Source organism: Ovis aries, chromosome X (assembly GCF_016772045.2).
Source record: "Ovis aries strain OAR_USU_Benz2616 breed Rambouillet chromosome X, ARS-UI_Ramb_v3.0, whole genome shotgun sequence".
NCBI classification, from domain to species: domain Eukaryota; kingdom Metazoa; phylum Chordata; class Mammalia; order Artiodactyla; family Bovidae; genus Ovis; species Ovis aries.
Window position 1 is genome coordinate 63,367,158 of NC_056080.1, and position 19,020 is coordinate 63,386,177.

General features: G+C 46.3%; 1 protein-coding gene across 6 annotated transcripts in view; it reads left to right on the forward strand.

Moving 5' to 3' along the window:
- Positions 1-16,675, forward strand: part of DLG3 (discs large MAGUK scaffold protein 3) — a 54,124-nt gene extending 37,449 nt beyond the window's left edge. For 3 of the 6 annotated variants that reach the window (XM_015104929.4, XM_027962885.3, XM_004022159.5), the window contains 10 exons: positions 4,673-4,849; positions 5,073-5,148; positions 5,966-6,065; positions 9,607-9,648; positions 11,188-11,238; positions 11,693-11,794; positions 12,273-12,445; positions 12,827-12,936; positions 13,270-13,361; positions 14,425-16,675. In XM_015104929.4, the coding sequence (XP_014960415.2) occupies positions 4,673-4,849; positions 5,073-5,148; positions 5,966-6,065; positions 9,607-9,648; positions 11,188-11,238; positions 11,693-11,794; positions 12,273-12,445; positions 12,827-12,936; positions 13,270-13,361; positions 14,425-14,531 (1,030 nt within the window). In that variant the 3' untranslated portion in view covers positions 14,532-16,675. Of the gene's footprint in view, positions 1-4,672; positions 4,850-5,072; positions 5,149-5,965; positions 6,066-7,888; positions 7,935-9,606; positions 9,649-11,187; positions 11,239-11,692; positions 11,795-12,272; positions 12,446-12,826; positions 12,937-13,269; positions 13,362-14,424 lie in introns of all 6 variants that reach the window. The other 3 variants (XM_015104930.4, XM_042242480.2, XM_015104931.4) reach the window with 3 other exon arrangements.
- The last annotated feature ends 2,345 nt before the right edge of the window (positions 16,676-19,020 follow it).

Genomic DNA, 19,020 nt, shown 5'->3' on the forward strand with positions numbered 1-19,020 from the left:
TGCCTTCCATATGAAAGTTTAGCCCAGTAATGATACTTAAAAACAAAGAAAGCAGAGGCAATGAAGTCAGTCACACAAGGCCTCCTAAATGAATGCCAGACTCCTTAGCTGGACTCGAGGCTGTCCACAGGCAGGCCCTGGCCTGCTGCTCTCCCTAATACCCTGCCGTATGGCCAAACGGCCAAACGTGGAGACTGGTGACCCCAGCACACACCCTGGGCTGCTTGCCTTGGAGTCTCTGCTCATGCTCTTCCTTCCCACCGGAAGGGCCTCTCCCTATCTCTGTCTTTTGAAACCTGAACCCTGTTGAGGCCCAGTTCAAAAGTCAACACTTCCTCATAGATTCCCCAAGCTCTATGACCTATGCTCCCTCCGAAGACTTGGAGACCTTGGTTTGTCCTGTCCTGTGCCTCTCTCTGTAACACACAGCACAAGGCCAAGACTGATTTTGCTTCTGCATCTCCCGTCGATCAAACACAGTGCTGCCAATTAAAGTCAGTGAGTATGTAAATAATGGAAGAAAGGTATTTTCCAGACAGCCAAGTGGACAGTTAGCTTTTTTTTCTTTGTTAAAAAATGTGACCTTGACTTAGACCTCACAGAATTTTTCTGAGATTTAGGAGCCCTGGTTTGAGTTGACCACCAAACAACTCTAGATGAGGCCCTGTGCATCTCTGGGACTGATTTTCATTGTTTGTGAGGAACTTTTCCAGCTCTTAGTCAAACAAAATTTCAGCAGGAAGAGATTTGGAAAACAAAGCAAGATCACAACAATGGAAGGACTGTTGAAGGAATTTTGAATGTTTAGCCTGGTAGAGAAGACCTAGGAAAGACTGAGACATTAAATGCTTGCACTGAAAAGAAATTTAGAGAATATCAAAGGAATTTTCTTTTTTAGATAGCAAGTGGGATGAAATGACCTTTGAGGCTTTGATGTTCTACAAAGCTCTGTACTCATTTGCAGTTCCAATTGATAGAAAAGGAAATTCTTGTTAATTCACCTTTTACATTCTCAACTGAGAATGATAATTGTAGTTCAGAATTTCAAATGCAACTATTGTGCTGCTATGGTTTTAACAAAATCATGGTTTACGAAAGGCATTGTCCATTCTGTTGTTCAGTATTGCTCATTCACAAATTTATGAGATAGAATGCATTTTATTGGAAAGTTAACTTTTTTTCCTTGTTTCCCAGGGAACTTAGAGCCAAACATGTTCTTCATCTGAAGTAAATGACTAAGTCAGATGTTTGGTTTATTGATTCCTCCCTGCTCCGTGCTTTTTTTTTTTCTTTCTTTTTTTAAAAGTGCCTGGAAGAGTGGTATCTGGTCATGTTAGATGGTGATAAATATTTCTTAATTGATGGATATTCTTAAGAATAGGCTGTTGTATCATCATTAAAAATATTAGTTTTGGAAAATAGTCAATGATATTTCAAATGTTAATGAAACAATTTCAAGTAATAACTAAGGTTGCAAAATAGTATATACATAGCATGTTTTTAACTTAGTGAAATATGTGGGTTTTTGATTTGTGTGTTTATTATACAATACCACAACAGTATGAAGAGTTACTTCTAAGATATATTAAATGTGATTTTTCTTTTTTTAGGCTTTCTATTTTTCAGATGTTCTATGACACGCTTATATTAATTTTTAATGAAATTAATGTATATGGATAGTTAAAAATCTCAAATATTACAATAGCATATGCAAAAAAAACCCTTGCCTATTTACCCCTTTTCTTGATACACAAAGGTAATTGCTTTCAAATATTATAACAGAAATAGTAAATCTAAATAGCTATGTGTTAAATAATAGCTACAAAATAATACAGATGTAGAAATGTAGTCAAATGAAAAAATCAGGTATTTATTTCCACCAGGAAAAAAAAATAGAAAAAGTTTATATGAAAAGAGGGGTAGTCATCTATGAACACCACTTACGTCATGATGTAAAATTCAATATTGTTTAGCCAAAAAAATGTGATGTAACAGAATTGGGAGAGCAGAGGAAAAAGGATGGGTGAGTGCTATAGAAAACCAATACATAATGCCTAAAATATAAAAAACAAAACAAGCAAGAAAAAGCAGTTGTTTAGAAATATGTTAGAAAAGAAAAAGAAACACCTAAAAAATTTGAAAGCAGTTCCTTTTAAAATTGACTTACATTTTTTGAAAGTCATAAAAAGGAACACATGCCTGTGGTTAAAAAACAAGTCAAACAGTTCCATTCCTGACACTGCAGTGGGATCTGCTGGCATTCTTGTTGCCTTGGATCTGTACTTATTTGGTTTTTACTTAGCTTGTGTTATGTGTTTTAATATTGTAAAGTGTCTGAAATTCATCTTAGAAGTAAACCAACCTTTTAGTTTTCTTTCAATCTCGGATGTTTAATCAATAACCAATAATTGGATTCCTCATCCACAAAACGTTTATGTCCACTTTACCATATGTACTTCAGCTTCTTACTGCTGTTGCCAAACATCAGTATAGTTCTGGGAGGTGCTAAAATATATATTGGATTGTCCCTTTTATGTTTTAAACTTATAACCAGTAAACTCTCCCCTCTAATCTTCTAGAACCTCATCCTAATCTTTCCTAACTCATTTAAACATCTTCCTTCCCTCTCCAAACTGATTTGTTCTGAATCCAAGCTCTGTTCTTTTCTTTACTACATTTGTTTTAGCCTTTGAAGCTCAGAATGACATTTAGTATTTCTCATTGTCACTTAGGATAAGGTCTTTACCATGCACCTCTTCAGAGGAACCTCTGACAGAATACCTTCCTTTCTTTAGGACGCTCAGTTTCGAATGCAGTGTAAATGCATTCAGATTTGATTCTGTCACACAAAGCCCAGAAAGAACCTCAGGGATGGAGTGCCTCCTTAACCTGCTGACCGTGGCCTCTCTCCTTATTGCTTTGAGTGCGTAAATTGAGGGAGATAAAGGTCTTCCGAGAGCTTCACTGGTGGCTCAGTGGTAAAGAATCTGCCTGCAATTCAGGAGACCTGGGTTCAATCCCTGAGCCATGAAGATTCCCTGGAAAAGGGAATGGCAGCCCACTCCAGTTTTCTTGCCTGGAAAATTTCATGGACAGGGGAGCCTGGTGGGCTACAGTCCATGGGGTTGCAAAGAGTGGGACATGACTGAGCATGCACACACAAAGGTCTTTTGTCAAAGTTCAGGTATTTTCATTTTCACATAATCTGACAGTGATTTCTTAAGGATTGCATTTTAAGAAGTTGGCGGGCCACTTTTCATGGGGATGCAAGAGATTCGGACATGACTTAGTGACTAAACAGCAACAACAGAATTTCACACTCCACAGTTTTACAACCTTCTCCATTTCATTTGGACTGGCCTGCACATGGGGAAATAGCATGTTTTACTTTGCAGCTTCCAGCTGAGCCACATAGCACCGTGCTGCAGGTAGAACTACGTCTAAGTCCTGGAACTAGTTCTGGGAACTCTGCTTGGCTGTGTGTGTAAAGGTGTTAACAGAGAATATGAAGACAGCCTAGATTGCAAGTAGGAAAATACAAACTTCTCACTCACCTGTTTGTGGTGACTCCATATGAGGAGAGATCCAGAGGAGGAGAAAAGTAGATACGTGTAGATGGATTTGTTCCCTGAGCAGGGGAGCTCTGTTGTCAAGTACCAGCTTCTCCAGAGCAGGAGTCAGCGGTGTGTCCTGAAGGATTGAGCTTGTAGCTTTGGTTTAAGTTTGCCTTCAAATCTACCCCCTTTTCCAGTATCTGATCATATATGAGGTCAGATTAATGTTTCTAAGGCTCTTTTGATGTGTCACTTGCTTACTCCCAAATCTTCAGAGGTCACTGGATCAGGTCTGTTCAAGGCCTTCCAAAATTTGCCCCAGATCTTTATTTCTAACCTCATTTTCCATAACACTCACTTACAACCTAGCTGGTCTCCACCTTTTGTTTTCAAGCCTAGATGGTATAGCTCTCTTCCCACCTTCTCCTACCTTCCCATTTAATCTTTATTCCACATGTATTGTCAGAGGACTTAGGTTCTATCCCAGATTAGTTTGGTGTGTGACCTCAGTCAAATTATTCTTCCTCCTCGAGCTTCCACTTTCCTATACATGAGAGAGAGAGAGAGAGAAAGAAACTGAATTGGGAGACTTATTTATACAGACCCTGTCAAGTTTATCATTGTGTGGGTCAACATCAGCCTTAGCTTTGTTGCCACAGAACCCAGGGCCTTTTTCACTTTTGTATTTCTATAGCATTTACCATTCATTGTTTGGGATTGTAGTTAACATTTATGTCCTATTTTCAAGTAATTTTTGAAGATTTGTTGTAAACTGAGACAGCCCATTGGCAGAGCTAAATTGTTTCTGGAGGATGTGTCTGAGGGAGAAGACTAGCAAGGGTGTTCTGCTTTGGACTTTCACTTTGTGTCCAGAAGCTGGAGGGAGATGGGAGTCATGAAAGATTTTTTTTCCCTTATGTAACTTGTTGGGAGAATAGAATATTTACATTGTCAAGACTGAAACAAGGATGCAGTCTCCCACAGGATTCCTTCCAGTCTGCTATAAGGCTGCTGGATCTGTGCTGACTCTTTGGGTTGGCCTTCCTCCACCATCCTCCACCACTCTTCCATCCATCTAGGGCTGAGACAACAACTTCATCTTTCACTCTTGTTTCCAGAGCCTTGTTTGATTATGACCGGACTCGGGACAGCTGCCTGCCAAGCCAAGGCCTCAGCTTCTCCTATGGTGACATTCTACACGTCATTAATGCATCTGATGATGAGTGGTGGCAGGCGAGACTGGTGACCCCACATGGAGAAAGTGAGCAAATTGGTGTGATCCCCAGTAAGAAGAGGTGAGTTGTCATGATCATGAGAGACGCTTTCTTTATCCTCTTCCTGGTATTGATTTCTTTTTTACCTATTATACTATAAGTGCTTGAAAGCAATGGATGTGCATTATTACTCCTTTTTGGTGTTGAATTGGTGCTCAGGACATGATTATGATTCACTGAGCCAAAGATGGCTGCTGAGACCATGCACTGGCAGTAATAGGACTTCTTTCTCACTCCCACACAGGGTGGAAAAGAAGGAAAGGGCTCGATTGAAAACCGTGAAGTTTCATGCCAGGACGGGGATGATTGAATCTAACAGGGTAAGTGGGGATCCCCAAGGAAGTCAGCCATATGTAAAGAGGCATAAGAAACTTGAAATCTGTTTGGTGGATAAGAGAACTGGGGAGCACAAAAGAATATCTCTTTTTCAGGGTGCTGCCTCTGTCCTATCAGAACACTGACTGCTTTTCAGAAAGCAGAGAAAGGGGGCACCCAAACTCTACAGCCAGGGTTACTCCTCTCAGCTGGGTAACTGGTTCCTGAAGATGTGTTGGAGCTGCACTGTCTGGAAGGCTGTCTTTCTTGGGGCATATGAAAGCATTTGTGGGTATCTCCCTGGCTGTAGACCCTTTTGGAGCTATGGGGACCCTGAATAGAGCCTGGCTTCATCAGCCAGCCAGGAAGGCCAGCCTCAGAGCTCCGACCGTCCTCCAGACCAAACAAAGCATGAGGGCTCTATCCATTCACCCCTTTTCTTCTGTGAGCTTCGCAGGCCAAAGAACTTCCGGAGCAGTAGAGGGAAGAGAGACATGGAGTAGATGGCTCTTTGTTTATCAGTGGCACCTTAGGGAATGTGTCCAGGAGGCTACAGTGACCTTTGTCATTTAGGATGTACCAGTGAGTGCTGTGAGTCTGGATTAGGTAGAAACCTCTAACATCCCTACAACATTTTTCTGTAAACATAATTTTTCCTCTTACATCAACTTTCATTTAATCTCATAGATTCCATTTGTGAGAGGTGGTCTTTTATTTAGCTCACCATTGTCTCCATTTTAGTTTTTCTTGCATGCTTTAAAATCCATTGTTCTGTTTTTTTTTTCTTCTGTCCTTCCCCTCCATCTTCATGTTCTTTCACAGTCGATCAAACCGAAACGTAAAAAGAGTTTCCGCCTCTCTCGAAAGTTTCCATTTTACAAGAGCAAAGAAAACATGGCCCAGGAGAGCAGCGGACAGGAACGTAAGTAGCAGCAGGGAACAGAGAGCAGACCACCCACAGCCCCACCCTCTCTGCCTCAGTTGCACTGAAGACTGGGAAAGTGTGTTTTGTGTGTGTGTGTGCACATGCACACACACGTGTCCATCCGTCCATTGTGTGCATGCATGTTTGTGTGTGTGTGTGTACCTGTGTATTTGCAGAGTCAGGGTAGAAATTGGTCTGTACAGGGTGACGTTGGGTCTTTTTTGTCCAACTCTTCTTCTGGAAGGATGTTGGAGGCTCTGAGGTAGAAGTGATTGCAGGGGGGCCCAGTGGGAAGTCCCGGCACTACTAGCGTTGGGAGTGCCAGGCTGAGCTCTGCTCTGGTGCTGATGAGCAGTTACCAGCTACTGTGTCAAGTTTAGAAAATGGTTTTTCAAGAGAATTAAGTCTAGGAACTCAGTGTTGCTCTCCCGGCTTCTTTCGCTTGTGTTTTCTTTCCCTTATCTTTGCTCATCTATGTCAAGAGAAGAGCCTTTTCTTATCTGGACACTCGGAGTTGGGCTGAGTTCTTGAATTACATGCATGTGCCTATACACACAGAATGTTCACATGGCTCTAATAGACTCAACTGTCTTCCCAGAGTGATTACAGAGCCAGCTTTCAAAATAAAATCCTTCTTGCTAAAAGGAATTGACACCAAACAGGAATTACTTAACATTGTCCAAATAAAGGTTTATTGAAGAAACGCAAAACTGGTTTGGTAGAAAAGGCCATAAAGCTGGGCTAAGTTAACTTGCAACGCTGAGAAATATTCTTTTTCTGTCATATGCCTCAGAAATTAACTGCTCTCACCCTAACCTTAAACACCAGGTCAGGCTGTTGAAATGTTTCTCATGTGGCTCATGGTGAATTGTAAACCTCTGTCCTGGGCTACTGGGACAGGAAACTAGTTCTGCAAGGGAATGTCCTTTTTCTAGGCCAGCGTGTTTCGTGGTCATGGGATACGTGGGTCTGGGGTGGTAGCTGTTAGATTACAAGGGTGCCCTTGTCCCAATAGAGGTTAGGGCTCACAGTCCTGGGGAGCTCAATAAGAAGGCAATCTGAGATAGAGACCTGAGGTAAGGTTGCCACCGTTCACCAGACAAATTCCAAAAGTTACCCGCTGAGCCCAACCTAGGAGGGTTCACTGTTGAGTGGCCTAGCTGAATGGGGGAGGGAATTGGCTGTCGGATAAGAGTTGAAACTGCCTAGTGCTTATTCTTCAGAAGCTGAGCTCATCCCCTGTGGTCTGCACAACTCATGTCAGCTTGGAAGGCCACACCTCAGACTGCACGAAGCTTTCCCTGAAGGGTTTGGACAGAGCAAGTCAGTATTGGGAAACTCCTTGGGATGATGAGTATTGTACCTGCCTCTCTACCACACATAGATGTTTGATTTTTCATTCAGCTTCAGAGGGAAATGATGATTTCAGGGGCAAAGCAGTAATGGCTCTATAACTACAAATTTAGTCAAAGCAGGTACTCCAAGCCTTGGTAAGTCACCTGTCTGTCTTGTCAGCCCGTGTAGGCTCTAGACCACCTCAAAGAGGTCATTCACTCCGAGGCCCTCTGGCAGCAAATTGGGCAGCATGAAGTCCAGGCATTTTATCTGACCCGGGACGTTCTTCCTGTGCAAAGTTCTTAACCTCACTGTAGCTATAGGTCTTCATGGTATTTCATACTTCTGTCACTGATGCTCACCTGTCTCTCTATTCTTCCTTCCCCTTGTCTTTTTTCTCTATTTTCTTTCTTCTCCCCAATTCTTTCCTGCCCTCCCTCCCTTCTTCCCTCCCTCCCTCTTTGTTCTGCTGTCTGTGAAATTAGGACTTCCCTGGGTTAAGTGACGATTATTATGGAGCAAAGAACCTGAGTAAGTCAAACTTGCATACTGTTCACTGTATTTCTGGCATGAGTGGAGATGCTGGGGGTGGGTGGAGGGCACGGCAGTGCGAGAGTCTGTGAGGGTGAACGCCACCACAGAAGGAAGTGGAAGTGGCTCTGAGTGTCACACTTTTGCTCTGGATCCCTGGAACCATAATAAAAGCCTATCATTCATGTCTGTTTTTCCCTTTTGTACCTTGAAATGGTGTGGAGCTATCTTGGCATTCCACTTTACAAGTGAGGGGGGCAGCAAGTGCTTCTCCAGGGGTGACCACTCAACTCATCTCTAGCCTGTTGTTGAGGTGAGGGGTGCCTGCCCGGTGTATTCTTCTCCCAGTGACACAACACTAAAGGATTGGGCTTAAGATTTAGCTGTTTTAGTCTGTCTAAACAGGGGGTGATAGTGCTGTGAAGCCCTTTACCCAGCAAATATCTGGGATGTCCCAGCAGGTTCAGGGCCCTCAGCAGATGGTGTGGGCTGGCTCTCCAGAGCGTCTCTAAGGGGCTGAGTGGGTGGGGGTCTCAAGAGCGTTTTATGGACTATGTATATTTAGTGCTTTAGCTTGGAAAACTGACCATCCTCTCACCTCTGGAAAATAATCTTAGAGTTGAAAAAAGAAGGGATCTAGATGACAGGGCCTTATCCTCCCTGCTGTGCACACAGGTGCGTGTGTGCACACATGTGGCCATGCCCTGCGGGTTCGGTCAGCAAATACTCTCCTTCCATGAATAATAAAGGTATAAGGGTAAAGGTGCTTCCTCCATGGGTTACTCAGGAACTAGCATGGGTGACTCAGCCAGTCTTTCCTGGGGGCCACAGCATATCACAGTCTGGAACAGTGTCATCTTGGCTGAAACGAGCAATGCCTCACTCCATGGTTTGTTTTGTTCATGTTTCATCTCCATTTGCCTGTCATCTTGGGAGTAGTGCATTTTGTTTGGGCCAAACTGTGCTTTGTGCCTCCTGTGAGTACAGTTGCTCTGCCCACTCAAGATATGGGTAGGTCCCAACAGTCTGAGACAGGAGGATCATCTTATCTTCCATGTGTTCTTCATTTGTTGTCTCTGTTTTCTCGTCTTTTCATGGATGGAGGAGCATCCCCTTTCACCACTGGGGCTGAGCCCTCCTTCCGGGTAGTGATGGCAGGAGGGCTGTTGGTTCCACCAAAAGGCCAACATGTCATTCCCTGGTGACTGTTCATTCAGCCCAGTGCTTAGCCTCCTAGTCCTGAAACACTGCACAATTCTGTTCTTCAGGGGTTCTATCTGGGGAGGTGATTCAAGAGCAGCCTGCTCACTGGGCTCCTCTTTGCTACTGTCACTGCCTTTCCTTTCCTATTGATAGCATTGGGAGATGCATTCTGAGATAGGATTTGGAAACCATCCAAGTCAGTTCTCTTGATTCAGATGAAGAATGGAAGCTGGTAGTCTATAATGGAGGGCCTTGGAAGACTGAAAGCACCCTGGGGACAAGTATGAGGTGGCCAGGGTCTCAGGATTGGAGCTGCACCTCTCAGCTGGTAGCCTGATGTGGCAGGCCTCCTGTGGCCTGACTTGGTTGGCAGCTCAGCGTCTGGCTCTTGGAGCATTTGAGTTTTGTGCTGTGTGTGACCTCTCAGTGGTGTGTTCTGAATCAGAGTCTCTTTCTTGTTGGCTTGCAGAGGGAGTGACATCCAACACCAGTGACAGCGAAAGCAGTTCCAGTAAGTGTGTGTCATTCTTCCCCATGGCATGTAGCTCTACCACGTGTCCCAGCCATCCTCATTCCAGCATTGCATGGCTGCCATATCTGTTCAGAGGCTAGTGCTTCTTTTAGCCATGTACACTTGGAGATCCTGGAAATGCTGTGGCCATTTTGTCCCTGTGGGATGGGTTTTAGGCTGTGAGTTAAAGGAGAGAATATATGCCCTGCACTTCTGGCCAGGACTTGACTTAGAAGCATCCCTACTGTAGGCACTTGGGGCTGTAGGTGCTGCCAGTTTCACATATTTGCTCAGAGACCAAAAGGAGAATGGCTCCTGGGGGATATTGTCCTGAATTGCCTTTCCAGGTCACTAGTACCTCCTGGGTGAAGGCTTGGTGTCTTTGCCTTTTTGCTGGGCTAAATGACCAGGTGACAGCTCAGGTTTCCTTCAGAAATCCTGTGACCAGGCCAGAGAAGCCACAATTCAAATCCCATGAAGTTTTGGACTACTGGCCTTTTAGGAGTTGTAGCTAGAGGCCCTGAGAATGCATCCCAGAGCTTGATGCAAATATCACTGCCTTCCCTAGCACTGCCATTGGTCACTTTGGGACCTCCTAGTACACAGTACCTGGAGAAGGCAATGGTAGCCCACTCCAGTGCTCTTGCCTGGAAGATCCCCATGGATGGAGGAGCCTGGTAGGGTGCAGTCCATGGGGTCGCTAAGAGTCGGACACGACTGAGTGGCTTCACTTTCACTTTTCACTTTCATGCACTGGAGAAGGAAATGGCAACCCACTCCAGTGTTCTTGCCTGGAGAATCCCAGGGACAGGGGAGCCTGGTGGGCTGCCATCTATGGGGTCGCACAGAGTAGGATACGACTGAAGCGACTTAGCAGCAGCAGCAGCAGTACCCAGTACCAACTTGCTTGGTGACTCTTAGGAAGTCCTCATCATTGCTAGGATAGACGGAGCTCTCCTGTGTGGGACGAGCAAGGCTCAGTACTGCTCTTAAAGGGCACTGGGGACCGTAGCCCAGCCTTGTGCCACTTTTCTGGGTACTTCTTCCAGTGCAGGGAAATAGGCAAACCCTAAAAAGGGTAAAGTTCAGCTGCAGCTTTGGGGACCTGCACGAGTGCCCTGACTTCCTTGCCCGCAGATGAGGGACACAGGCAGTGTGTCCCCATCACTTGAAGCTTTTCCTGTGATTCTTTCTGGAGCAAGAGGGCAACTGAGCAGAGCTGACTGTTAGCTATAAGAAGAGTTCTAGGACATTGGGGTGGTTTTTGGTGGAGGCTTAATGGCTTCTGGGTCATGTTCCTTTGCTCAGCTATATTTTGCTGAACAAGAGGACTCCTGACTCCTGTCTCAGGGGTGATGAATGGTTTCCTGTGCTTTCATTCCAGTGGGCAGTAGACAAGCCCACGGCACAGTTGTTAGCAAGAACCAGTTGACAAGGCTGTTTTCTGGTGGAGGTTGGGGTGCAGTGACTATTGTAGGGAGATGGGGATACAAGGAGGCAGATTATAAAGTGCTAACATGTCTTCAATTTTTGTTGCAGAAGGACAGGAGGATGCTATTCTGTCATATGAGCCAGTGACACGGCAAGAAAGTAAGCCCCCTTCTGAGAGTCTTGCCTTTGAGCTAATCTGGTAGTCATGGGACCCAAACCAGTGGTTGGTCATGGAGAGACAGAGGAGAGATTGACGAGAGATGGCGAAGGTCAATTTCAGTGGGTGTGTGGCCGCTGCTAAAAGAGAGGCTCTGGTCCCTCTCTTCAATGGCTGCTCTGAAAAACCTTGCTCAGCTGTTGGTGCCCATGCACAGATTTCTCCTGAATCTGTTGGAAAGGGAGACGCTTCTGATTTCATACTTGCCTTGGACTTACTTAGATGTTCTCAAATTAAAGCCTCTTTGATGTCTTTGTAGTTAAAAGGCAAAATGGTTGAAGATGTGCTGCTCTGTGTGAGCGGTGGCTCCAGCACCTCATTGCTCTAGGCAGACAAGGAGGGAGGTCAGGCTGTCTGGTGAGGGCCTCACTGACTGTCTCCATGCTCGCTCTCCAGTTCACTATGCAAGGCCTGTCATCATCCTGGGCCCCATGAAGGACAGAGTCAACGATGACCTAATTTCGGAGTTTCCACATAAATTTGGATCCTGTGTACCACGTGAGAGCCCAGGGTGTCTTTTTGGGGGGGAGGCGTTGGTGTCCTGGGAATTACTGTTGCTCTCATGTTTTATGGAGAGGGCCTGCGGCTGGGTTCTAGGTATCTCTGGGAATAGGGTACATCCAACCCCCCAGAAGAGATTAGGCAGCCATATATTCCCCCGAAGCTGTCCCAGCCCACTGGCACAGCTTCTTAGGCTTGCCGGCTCCTGGACCACATTTGTCACCATCTCTCTGCCAGATCTTGGCCCAGGAAACCCCATCTTTCTGGTCCAGTTGAAGCTAAAGCAGATGGCTCCTTGTGCGTGTGAGACCTGGTGATTAGAAGAGATATAGGCAAGATAAACTTCTTCCCAGCCTCTTTCCCCCATTCATCTGGAGTGACTCTGGGGCCCTGCAGGGGGGAAACAAGTCAGCCCTCGGTGGCTTGAGGTAGGACATTGTCCTTGTGCCACAGAGCATTTCCTCTCTTTCTACAGATACTACCCGGCCTCGGCGTGATAATGAGGTGGATGGGCAAGACTACCACTTTGTGGTCTCCCGAGAACAGATGGAGAAGGATATTCAGGACAACAAGTTCATTGAGGCAGGCCAGTTCAACGACAATCTCTATGGGACCAGCATCCAGTCAGTGAGGGCAGTTGCGGAGAGGGTAAGGAGAGAAGTGGTTGCTCTACAAAATTACCCCTGAAGGGAGCACAGAAATGTTCTTGCCAGAGTGCCGCATGGATCCTCGTCCTTCCAGCACATGGCTGGTGGCAGTGCTGACCAAAGCCACGCCTGTTCTGCACATTCCCAGCCCCTGGTTAGAGACGTCTCCTCTGTGCAGCTCACCCCAGAGTATCACCCTGGCTGCATCTCCAGATGGGGCCTTTTCTGGATCGTAGGAGCCAAATGTGGAGCCTGGGTACCTCAGAGGTAGAATCTTCCAGGCCTCTCTAGGTGGCCCCACATTTCTCACAGGTGGATGTTGGGGTCAGCACCATGGGTAGATGGGGACTAGGTGGACTGATGGCAGCCCTTTCTTTTTCAGGGCAAGCACTGCATATTAGATGTTTCTGGCAACGCTATCAAGAGGCTGCAGCAGTCGCAACTTTACCCCATCGCCATCTTCATCAAGCCCAAGTCCATTGAAGCGCTTATGTAAGTATTTGCTGAGATTCTCAGCCAGGAGAGGGCTCTGGAAAGACAATGAAAAATCAAGTGGTTTGTTGGGCAGGGGTAAGACCCAGCGGGTACTCAGTGGAAAGTCTGTGTCCCTCTCTGTTCACTGGGGGCTCCTTTGGATTTGTGTCCTCATGCTTGTAACCCTAGTTGAGCTTTAAGACCTAGAAGTTTGGGGAAGATGTTGAGCCTTGGGCCACTACTGCTCTCAGAGGGCAGCTAAGAAGCTTTCCAGGGAGCCTGGAGCAACCCTTTATGTTAATCAAAACATAGAACCTAGTTTGGTACCATGTTCTTCTGTATCTTTGGAAGGGAAATGAACCGAAGGCAGACATATGAACAAGCAAATAAGATCTATGACAAAGCCATGAAACTGGAGCAGGAGTTTGGAGAATATTTCACAGGTAAGTCTCCCCATTGTGCAGCTGGGGTAATGTGGGAGCAGGCAGATACCTATTCTATGAGGTTTTTCCAAGAGGCCTAGATGCCTGGCACAGTTTCTGGCTGCTTTTGAGCTCGAGCATTTCCAAAGTACTCGAGTGCCCTCCAGCCAGAGTAGTTTAGCCAGTTTATAGTTTGAACCATCATCATCAAATGCTTTGTTTTGTACAGTCTGTCTTCATGTCTTCCTGGGCTGTAGCTCTCTGTTTTAGTTTGTTTCCCTCCCCTCCAGGCTCCCTCATCCAGCATTGGCTGCTTTGCATGTTTTATGTGCTGAGTGAGCGTTTGTTGATGATGATGGTTGCCTGGTGTGGTGTTCAGGTGTTCTCTGTCAGTGTGTGCACACACAGGTGTGCATGTTTATATGGTCACCTACTTTAGAAGGGCAGTTCCTAAAAGGTTGGGAAGGTTTCTGTGTAATATGTTGCTTACCTTTTGAAGTATGGTGACCTATGTGTGCAGGTTGATGCTGAGTAAACTCTAGCTGGTGATGCTGCAAAGTTAGCTGGCCACAGGATTCATAACTGTTCTCGCATGCCTTGGGTACTGGAGCTCCCTTTTCTGTCAGCAACTGTGTCCTTGTTTGCTGCACTGACCTCTGACATAATGCAGATGTGATGGCCCCAGGAGCATTGCATCTTGCTAGAAATTGTGATTTGCAGCTCCTGCTCTGGATAACCAGGATTTTCCAAGTCTTCCAATGAGGCTGCATCAGAATTGCCAGCTGCTGGCCTTATGGCAGCCAAGAGCAGTACAGACTGCAAGGTCTGGCATCTAATGGGTGCTCAGTAAACATTTTTTTGAGCAACACATTTTCCTACTCATTGCCGCCCAGTGTCACTGTCTCAGCAAGTTGACTTCAAGCCCTGGGCCTTGAGTGCCTGCTAGCTTCCCCACTGCCCCGGGCCCTTGGACTGCCACCTAGTGAACAAGTGGGCTGAACTGTGGGCTGGTTGGGGTGGACCAGACTGTCAGGGTGTGAGGGGTTGCTGTGGACCATAATGATAATTCTGTTTTCCTTTTCAGCCATTGTACAGGGTGACTCACTGGAAGAGATTTATAACAAAATCAAACAAATCATTGAGGACCAGTCTGGGCACTACATTTGGGTCCCATCCCCTGAAAAACTCTGAAGAATCCCCTCCAACCATTCTCTTGTGAGCAGAAGAAATCAAGTCCCTCTTCCCTCCTCCCTCTTCATTCCTGTCCCCACGGGGAGAACAAATGACTACTGTTCTTGTCCCCTTTTTTAGATATGTCCAAAAATTAAGTTTTCTAGTCCTGTTCTGTTTTTTTAAATTTTTGTTTTGTTTCAGTTTAATTTTGGGATGATGCCATCTCACTCATCATGTGACTGTGCCCATGCCTGCATGAACCTTTCCCAAGCACTAGCACAGGTGCAAATCCATCAGAGTCATTGTTTTCATAAAACCAAGCAGAAGAGAAGAGAGGAGGACTGATGGAAAGACAGACTGGACGGCTGCACGGCTTGTGAAGTGAGCCCTTCACACCACATGAGGAGAGGCTCCCAGGCTTTGCTACGATCTGTATGTGGCCTTGCGGCTCAGGACGGCGCGGCGTCATGGCGATAGAAAGTATCTTATTTATATATAGATATATATATGTAATTTATATAAAATATATAGAAATTATTATATATATATATTATACTCTCTCATATAATATATATATATATTCACACGCATTTGGACTAGAAAATCTATGGAGACTTCATCAATGGTACTGTGTTATTAGAGAAATGCTTTAATTTTCATATTCTAATCAGATGGCATCTTATATCCCAACTGGTTGGGGAGGAAGTGAAAGTGGTAGTAAGTGCTGGACTGAGGGCACCCACATTGGTCATTCTCTTGAGAGCTAGGCTTTTCTCTAGGAGGGATCAGCCACAGGACAGTGAGAAAGGGCTTTTGCCCAGGGGTCAGATGCTTGGAGCCGTGACTCTAGAGCCGATGCTGTCCTCGGGGCAAGTCAGGCCCGCATGTGGGGAGGCAGAGAATGGCTAATGGTGCTCCCGCCATATTAAATTGCCGATTGTTTTATGCCACCTGATGTGTCTGCATGAGAGGTTTCCTTTTTGTTCATTTTTAAGCTGCTGTTAAACCAAAACCATGTTGTGCTACTGTGTCAGCCTTTTCATTCTTCCAAATTTTACTTTTACTATTTAAGTGAATGCGTAGAATCCAATTTGACTGTGTTCTAAAGGCTCATAATGTTCTGGAAGAGCCAGACCTCGTGATAGACTACGTGACCCAGGTTGGGCCGTCCCATCAGCAGAAGGGGGAGCAGGTGAGAACTGACAGGAGCCGGGGCTCCTATTGTGTCCCTTCGCTCACCTGCCAGGGACGTGCTGGGCTCAGCTAAGGCCCTGTCATGGGGCCCACTGGCAGGGATGGGGAGTCACTTGCTGTCCAGCCCTGTGCTGGGGCAGTGGGAGAGCCCTGAGCTTGGCCAGCCACGTGATGAAAAGTTTGATTTGGGTTTTTTCCACAGCTGCTTCATATACCCTACCTACCCCACCCCCTCAGTAAAAGCTGGTAGCTTACTGTTTCTTCAAGAAGAAAGTAGACTTTTAATGCTGTCAGTTTGAGCTATAGAGCTAAGATTCACTTACTGTTGAGATGTGAAGCTTTGTTGCTTTTTCCCAGAGTCATATGGTGGTGATTGTGGTCAAGGGGCTTTTTTTCTCTGACCACAGATGCAGGCGGCAGGTATGGCTCAGGCCCCATGCCACCCTCCTGTGCTCCTTTGAAGCCACCATACCTCCCTCAGCTCCACACTGGAGGCACAACACAGGGGAGAAGAGAGTGGATATGCTCAGCCCTAGGGTTGAGTCTGTTGTTTCCTAGCCCACTGTGTCACAACCACTGCAAATGACACACATTGAAGATGCTTTGAGTGCTACCATCCAAACTTAGGGAATATGTTAACAGTTCTCCTACCAGCATGACTAGGCTAAGTGTAAAGTCTGGGGCCCAGAGTGTGGGTGAAGAAAGGGTGGCAGCTTTCCCTGGGCAGTGCATTAGATTGAAGGCAGGAGGGGTGAAGTGGTGGCCAATGATGACTCTGGTGAGGAGGGGTGAAGCTGGGAATGTTGTTGATTTCTCTGATGTGAAGTGATGTAGTCTGAATGATGCTCAACCCTCTACCCCTCCCAGGGAAGAAAAGCAGAGATTCAAAGCAAGCATGACACTAGTTGGTTGACCAGTGTTCCTTCCAAGGAGACATATATTTTTTAATAAATGATAGTTGCGATGAACTGTGGCTCAGAGACCTTCTTGAAGTAGCTGAGAGGGGATGGTGGGGCAGAGCAGTGGGAAAAATGCCCCCAAACTTTGGGAGCCAAAAGGCTCTCTCCCTAGTGACCATCAGCTGCCCAAGTCAGGTTTCCTCTGGCTGGCTCTCGACTCCTGTGGCTGTAACAGGTCCTTTGTGAAGGCTGTATGCTCAGTCTTCTATCCCTGCCCCCGAACACTGTCTCCAGTACTGCTGGCCAGGTGTGTGTGGAGGGCATCCGCATCCTTTGGGGCAAAATGCCAAAGGTACATAAGACAGGAGATGCCTACTGCAGCACAGACATTTGTTAGAGAAAGCAGGAGCCAAGGGAGCAGCAGAAATCCGAGTACTAAATACGGTAAGCAAACCCAGCTACCAGAAAGTATTACTGTGCAAGGGAACCAAGGGTGAGATGGGACCAGGTTGCAGAGCAGGGTGTCAGTCATTCTGGCAGCCCTCTGCTGAGAGGAGGAGCACTTGGAGCAGGTGTCTGTGACTTGACTGATGTCCCTGCAGCTCGCATGCAGAAGCCTGAGGTCGTCCTGCTATGATTCAAGTCTAGAGCGATGACTGAGTGTGTGGGGGCTGAACTGCAGTGGGGATGACTTCTTAGCTGTTTGGGGCACGTGGCAGTTTGCAGGGTGCTTCTTTTCACACATTCTCTCATTCACCAGAAGGCAGCCTGACAAAAAGAAGTCCCCAAAGCACTCTGTGGGGTTTTAAGGAAATCTGGCTCCTAAGTGCAAAGGGTACAGAGAGCTAGCCTCTGATCCTGCTGTGCTGGGACTCTGGCTCCACAGCTGCTGTCCCTCCTGGAGGTGGTGCGGCTGGAGAAAACGCAGCCCCGGCGGGAAGATGCTGAACAAGTTGAAAAGAGCAGAGGTGGACAACCTGACCCTGATCTCTACCACCACCATCTCCACAGGGAGGCAACACTATGTTCTCTCCCAGGCTTTGCTGCTGACAACACAGCCAGTCACGCCCTGGCTTCTTCGTTTAACAGACCTTAAAACAGTCCTAGGATGATCTCATGACTACATAAATTACAGATACAAATGACCAACTTTATCTTAAGGTGAAAGTGGTTCAAGAAATTAGCTAATGAAAGCAAAATCTTTACCCAAAACAAGTGTGGAAGTTAATGCTCAAAGATGAAGCTAATACGTCAGATACAGAGGAAGGTGGGGGCTGAGCTGTAGCACTGGGCAGAGACGAGGGAGCGTATCCTGAGTGGGTCAAAGTCAAGCAAAAAAGGAGGGGACTGAAAAGGGACACTGGGCTCCTTGAGCACAAATGCTAGTGTTAAAGGACAGTGGAGCCCTCTCCACAGGGACAGTACTTGCCTGGTGCCAGCCACTGGAGGTCCATAGTGTCAGACTGGCTGGTGAGAGAGCCTTAGCTCTCAGGAGCTAAGTGCCCACAGGAGATGCTCACCTGGGTGCCTGGTGCGCTTGCCTCAGTTGCTCCCTTGTTTTGTCTGTGTTCCCACCTAGGATTTTGTGACCTTGATGCCACTAATCCTCTTACTCATTCAATCAGTTCCATGGCACCTCTACAACTTCTATTACTGCAGGTAACATTGTGAAGCTAAAATTCGTTTCCTCAAAAAGTCTCTCTTCTTCATCACTTCCCAGAAATAGCAGAACTGGTGTGTCCCCTCCCCATTCCCCACTCCATGTCTTGATTCTTGTGGAACCAACATGGTCTTGATAGCAAGAGTTGTCACAGAGGATATTCTGTTCAGCAGTGAAGCCCTCACTAGATTTTTATCTGCAGCATCGGGTTGATACCCACTGGTTTTTTACGTGTTAGACCTAATGGAGTCCCTCTGCGTCCTGTCCATCCTGGCACTCTCAGAAGCATCTATCTAGTACAGGTCAGAGGACTGGAGAGTGGGTGGTTTGAGAAGAAAGATTGAGACCTGCTTGCTGGTAGTGAAGAGTACGTGCAAGAGGATGTTCTCCTGAGACTGGCCTTCCTGTTGCCACAACCATCCTCCCTTCAAGCTTGGAGGGAAGAGATTTGATGAGGTCCAAACCTGTGGTGAATGCGAAGTTTGTTTTCTGTTTTGTGGAGAACTTCCGTTCTGGAGTCCCTGCTACTTATCTGATCTTGCTCTGTCAATTAGGACTCCTTTTCATTGCCAACTGCTTCCTCTTCTTTAGCTCCCTTTCTTTTCACTCTGCTGTCTTCTCACCAGGAACTGAACAATCTCCAATTCTGACCATTCATTGGTTCAGTGCAAGTTTATCAGGTAACCGAAAACGCTCAGGGTCAGCTAGGACCTCCCAAAAATGATTTTCAAAGACTCCTCTCTCAACATCACAG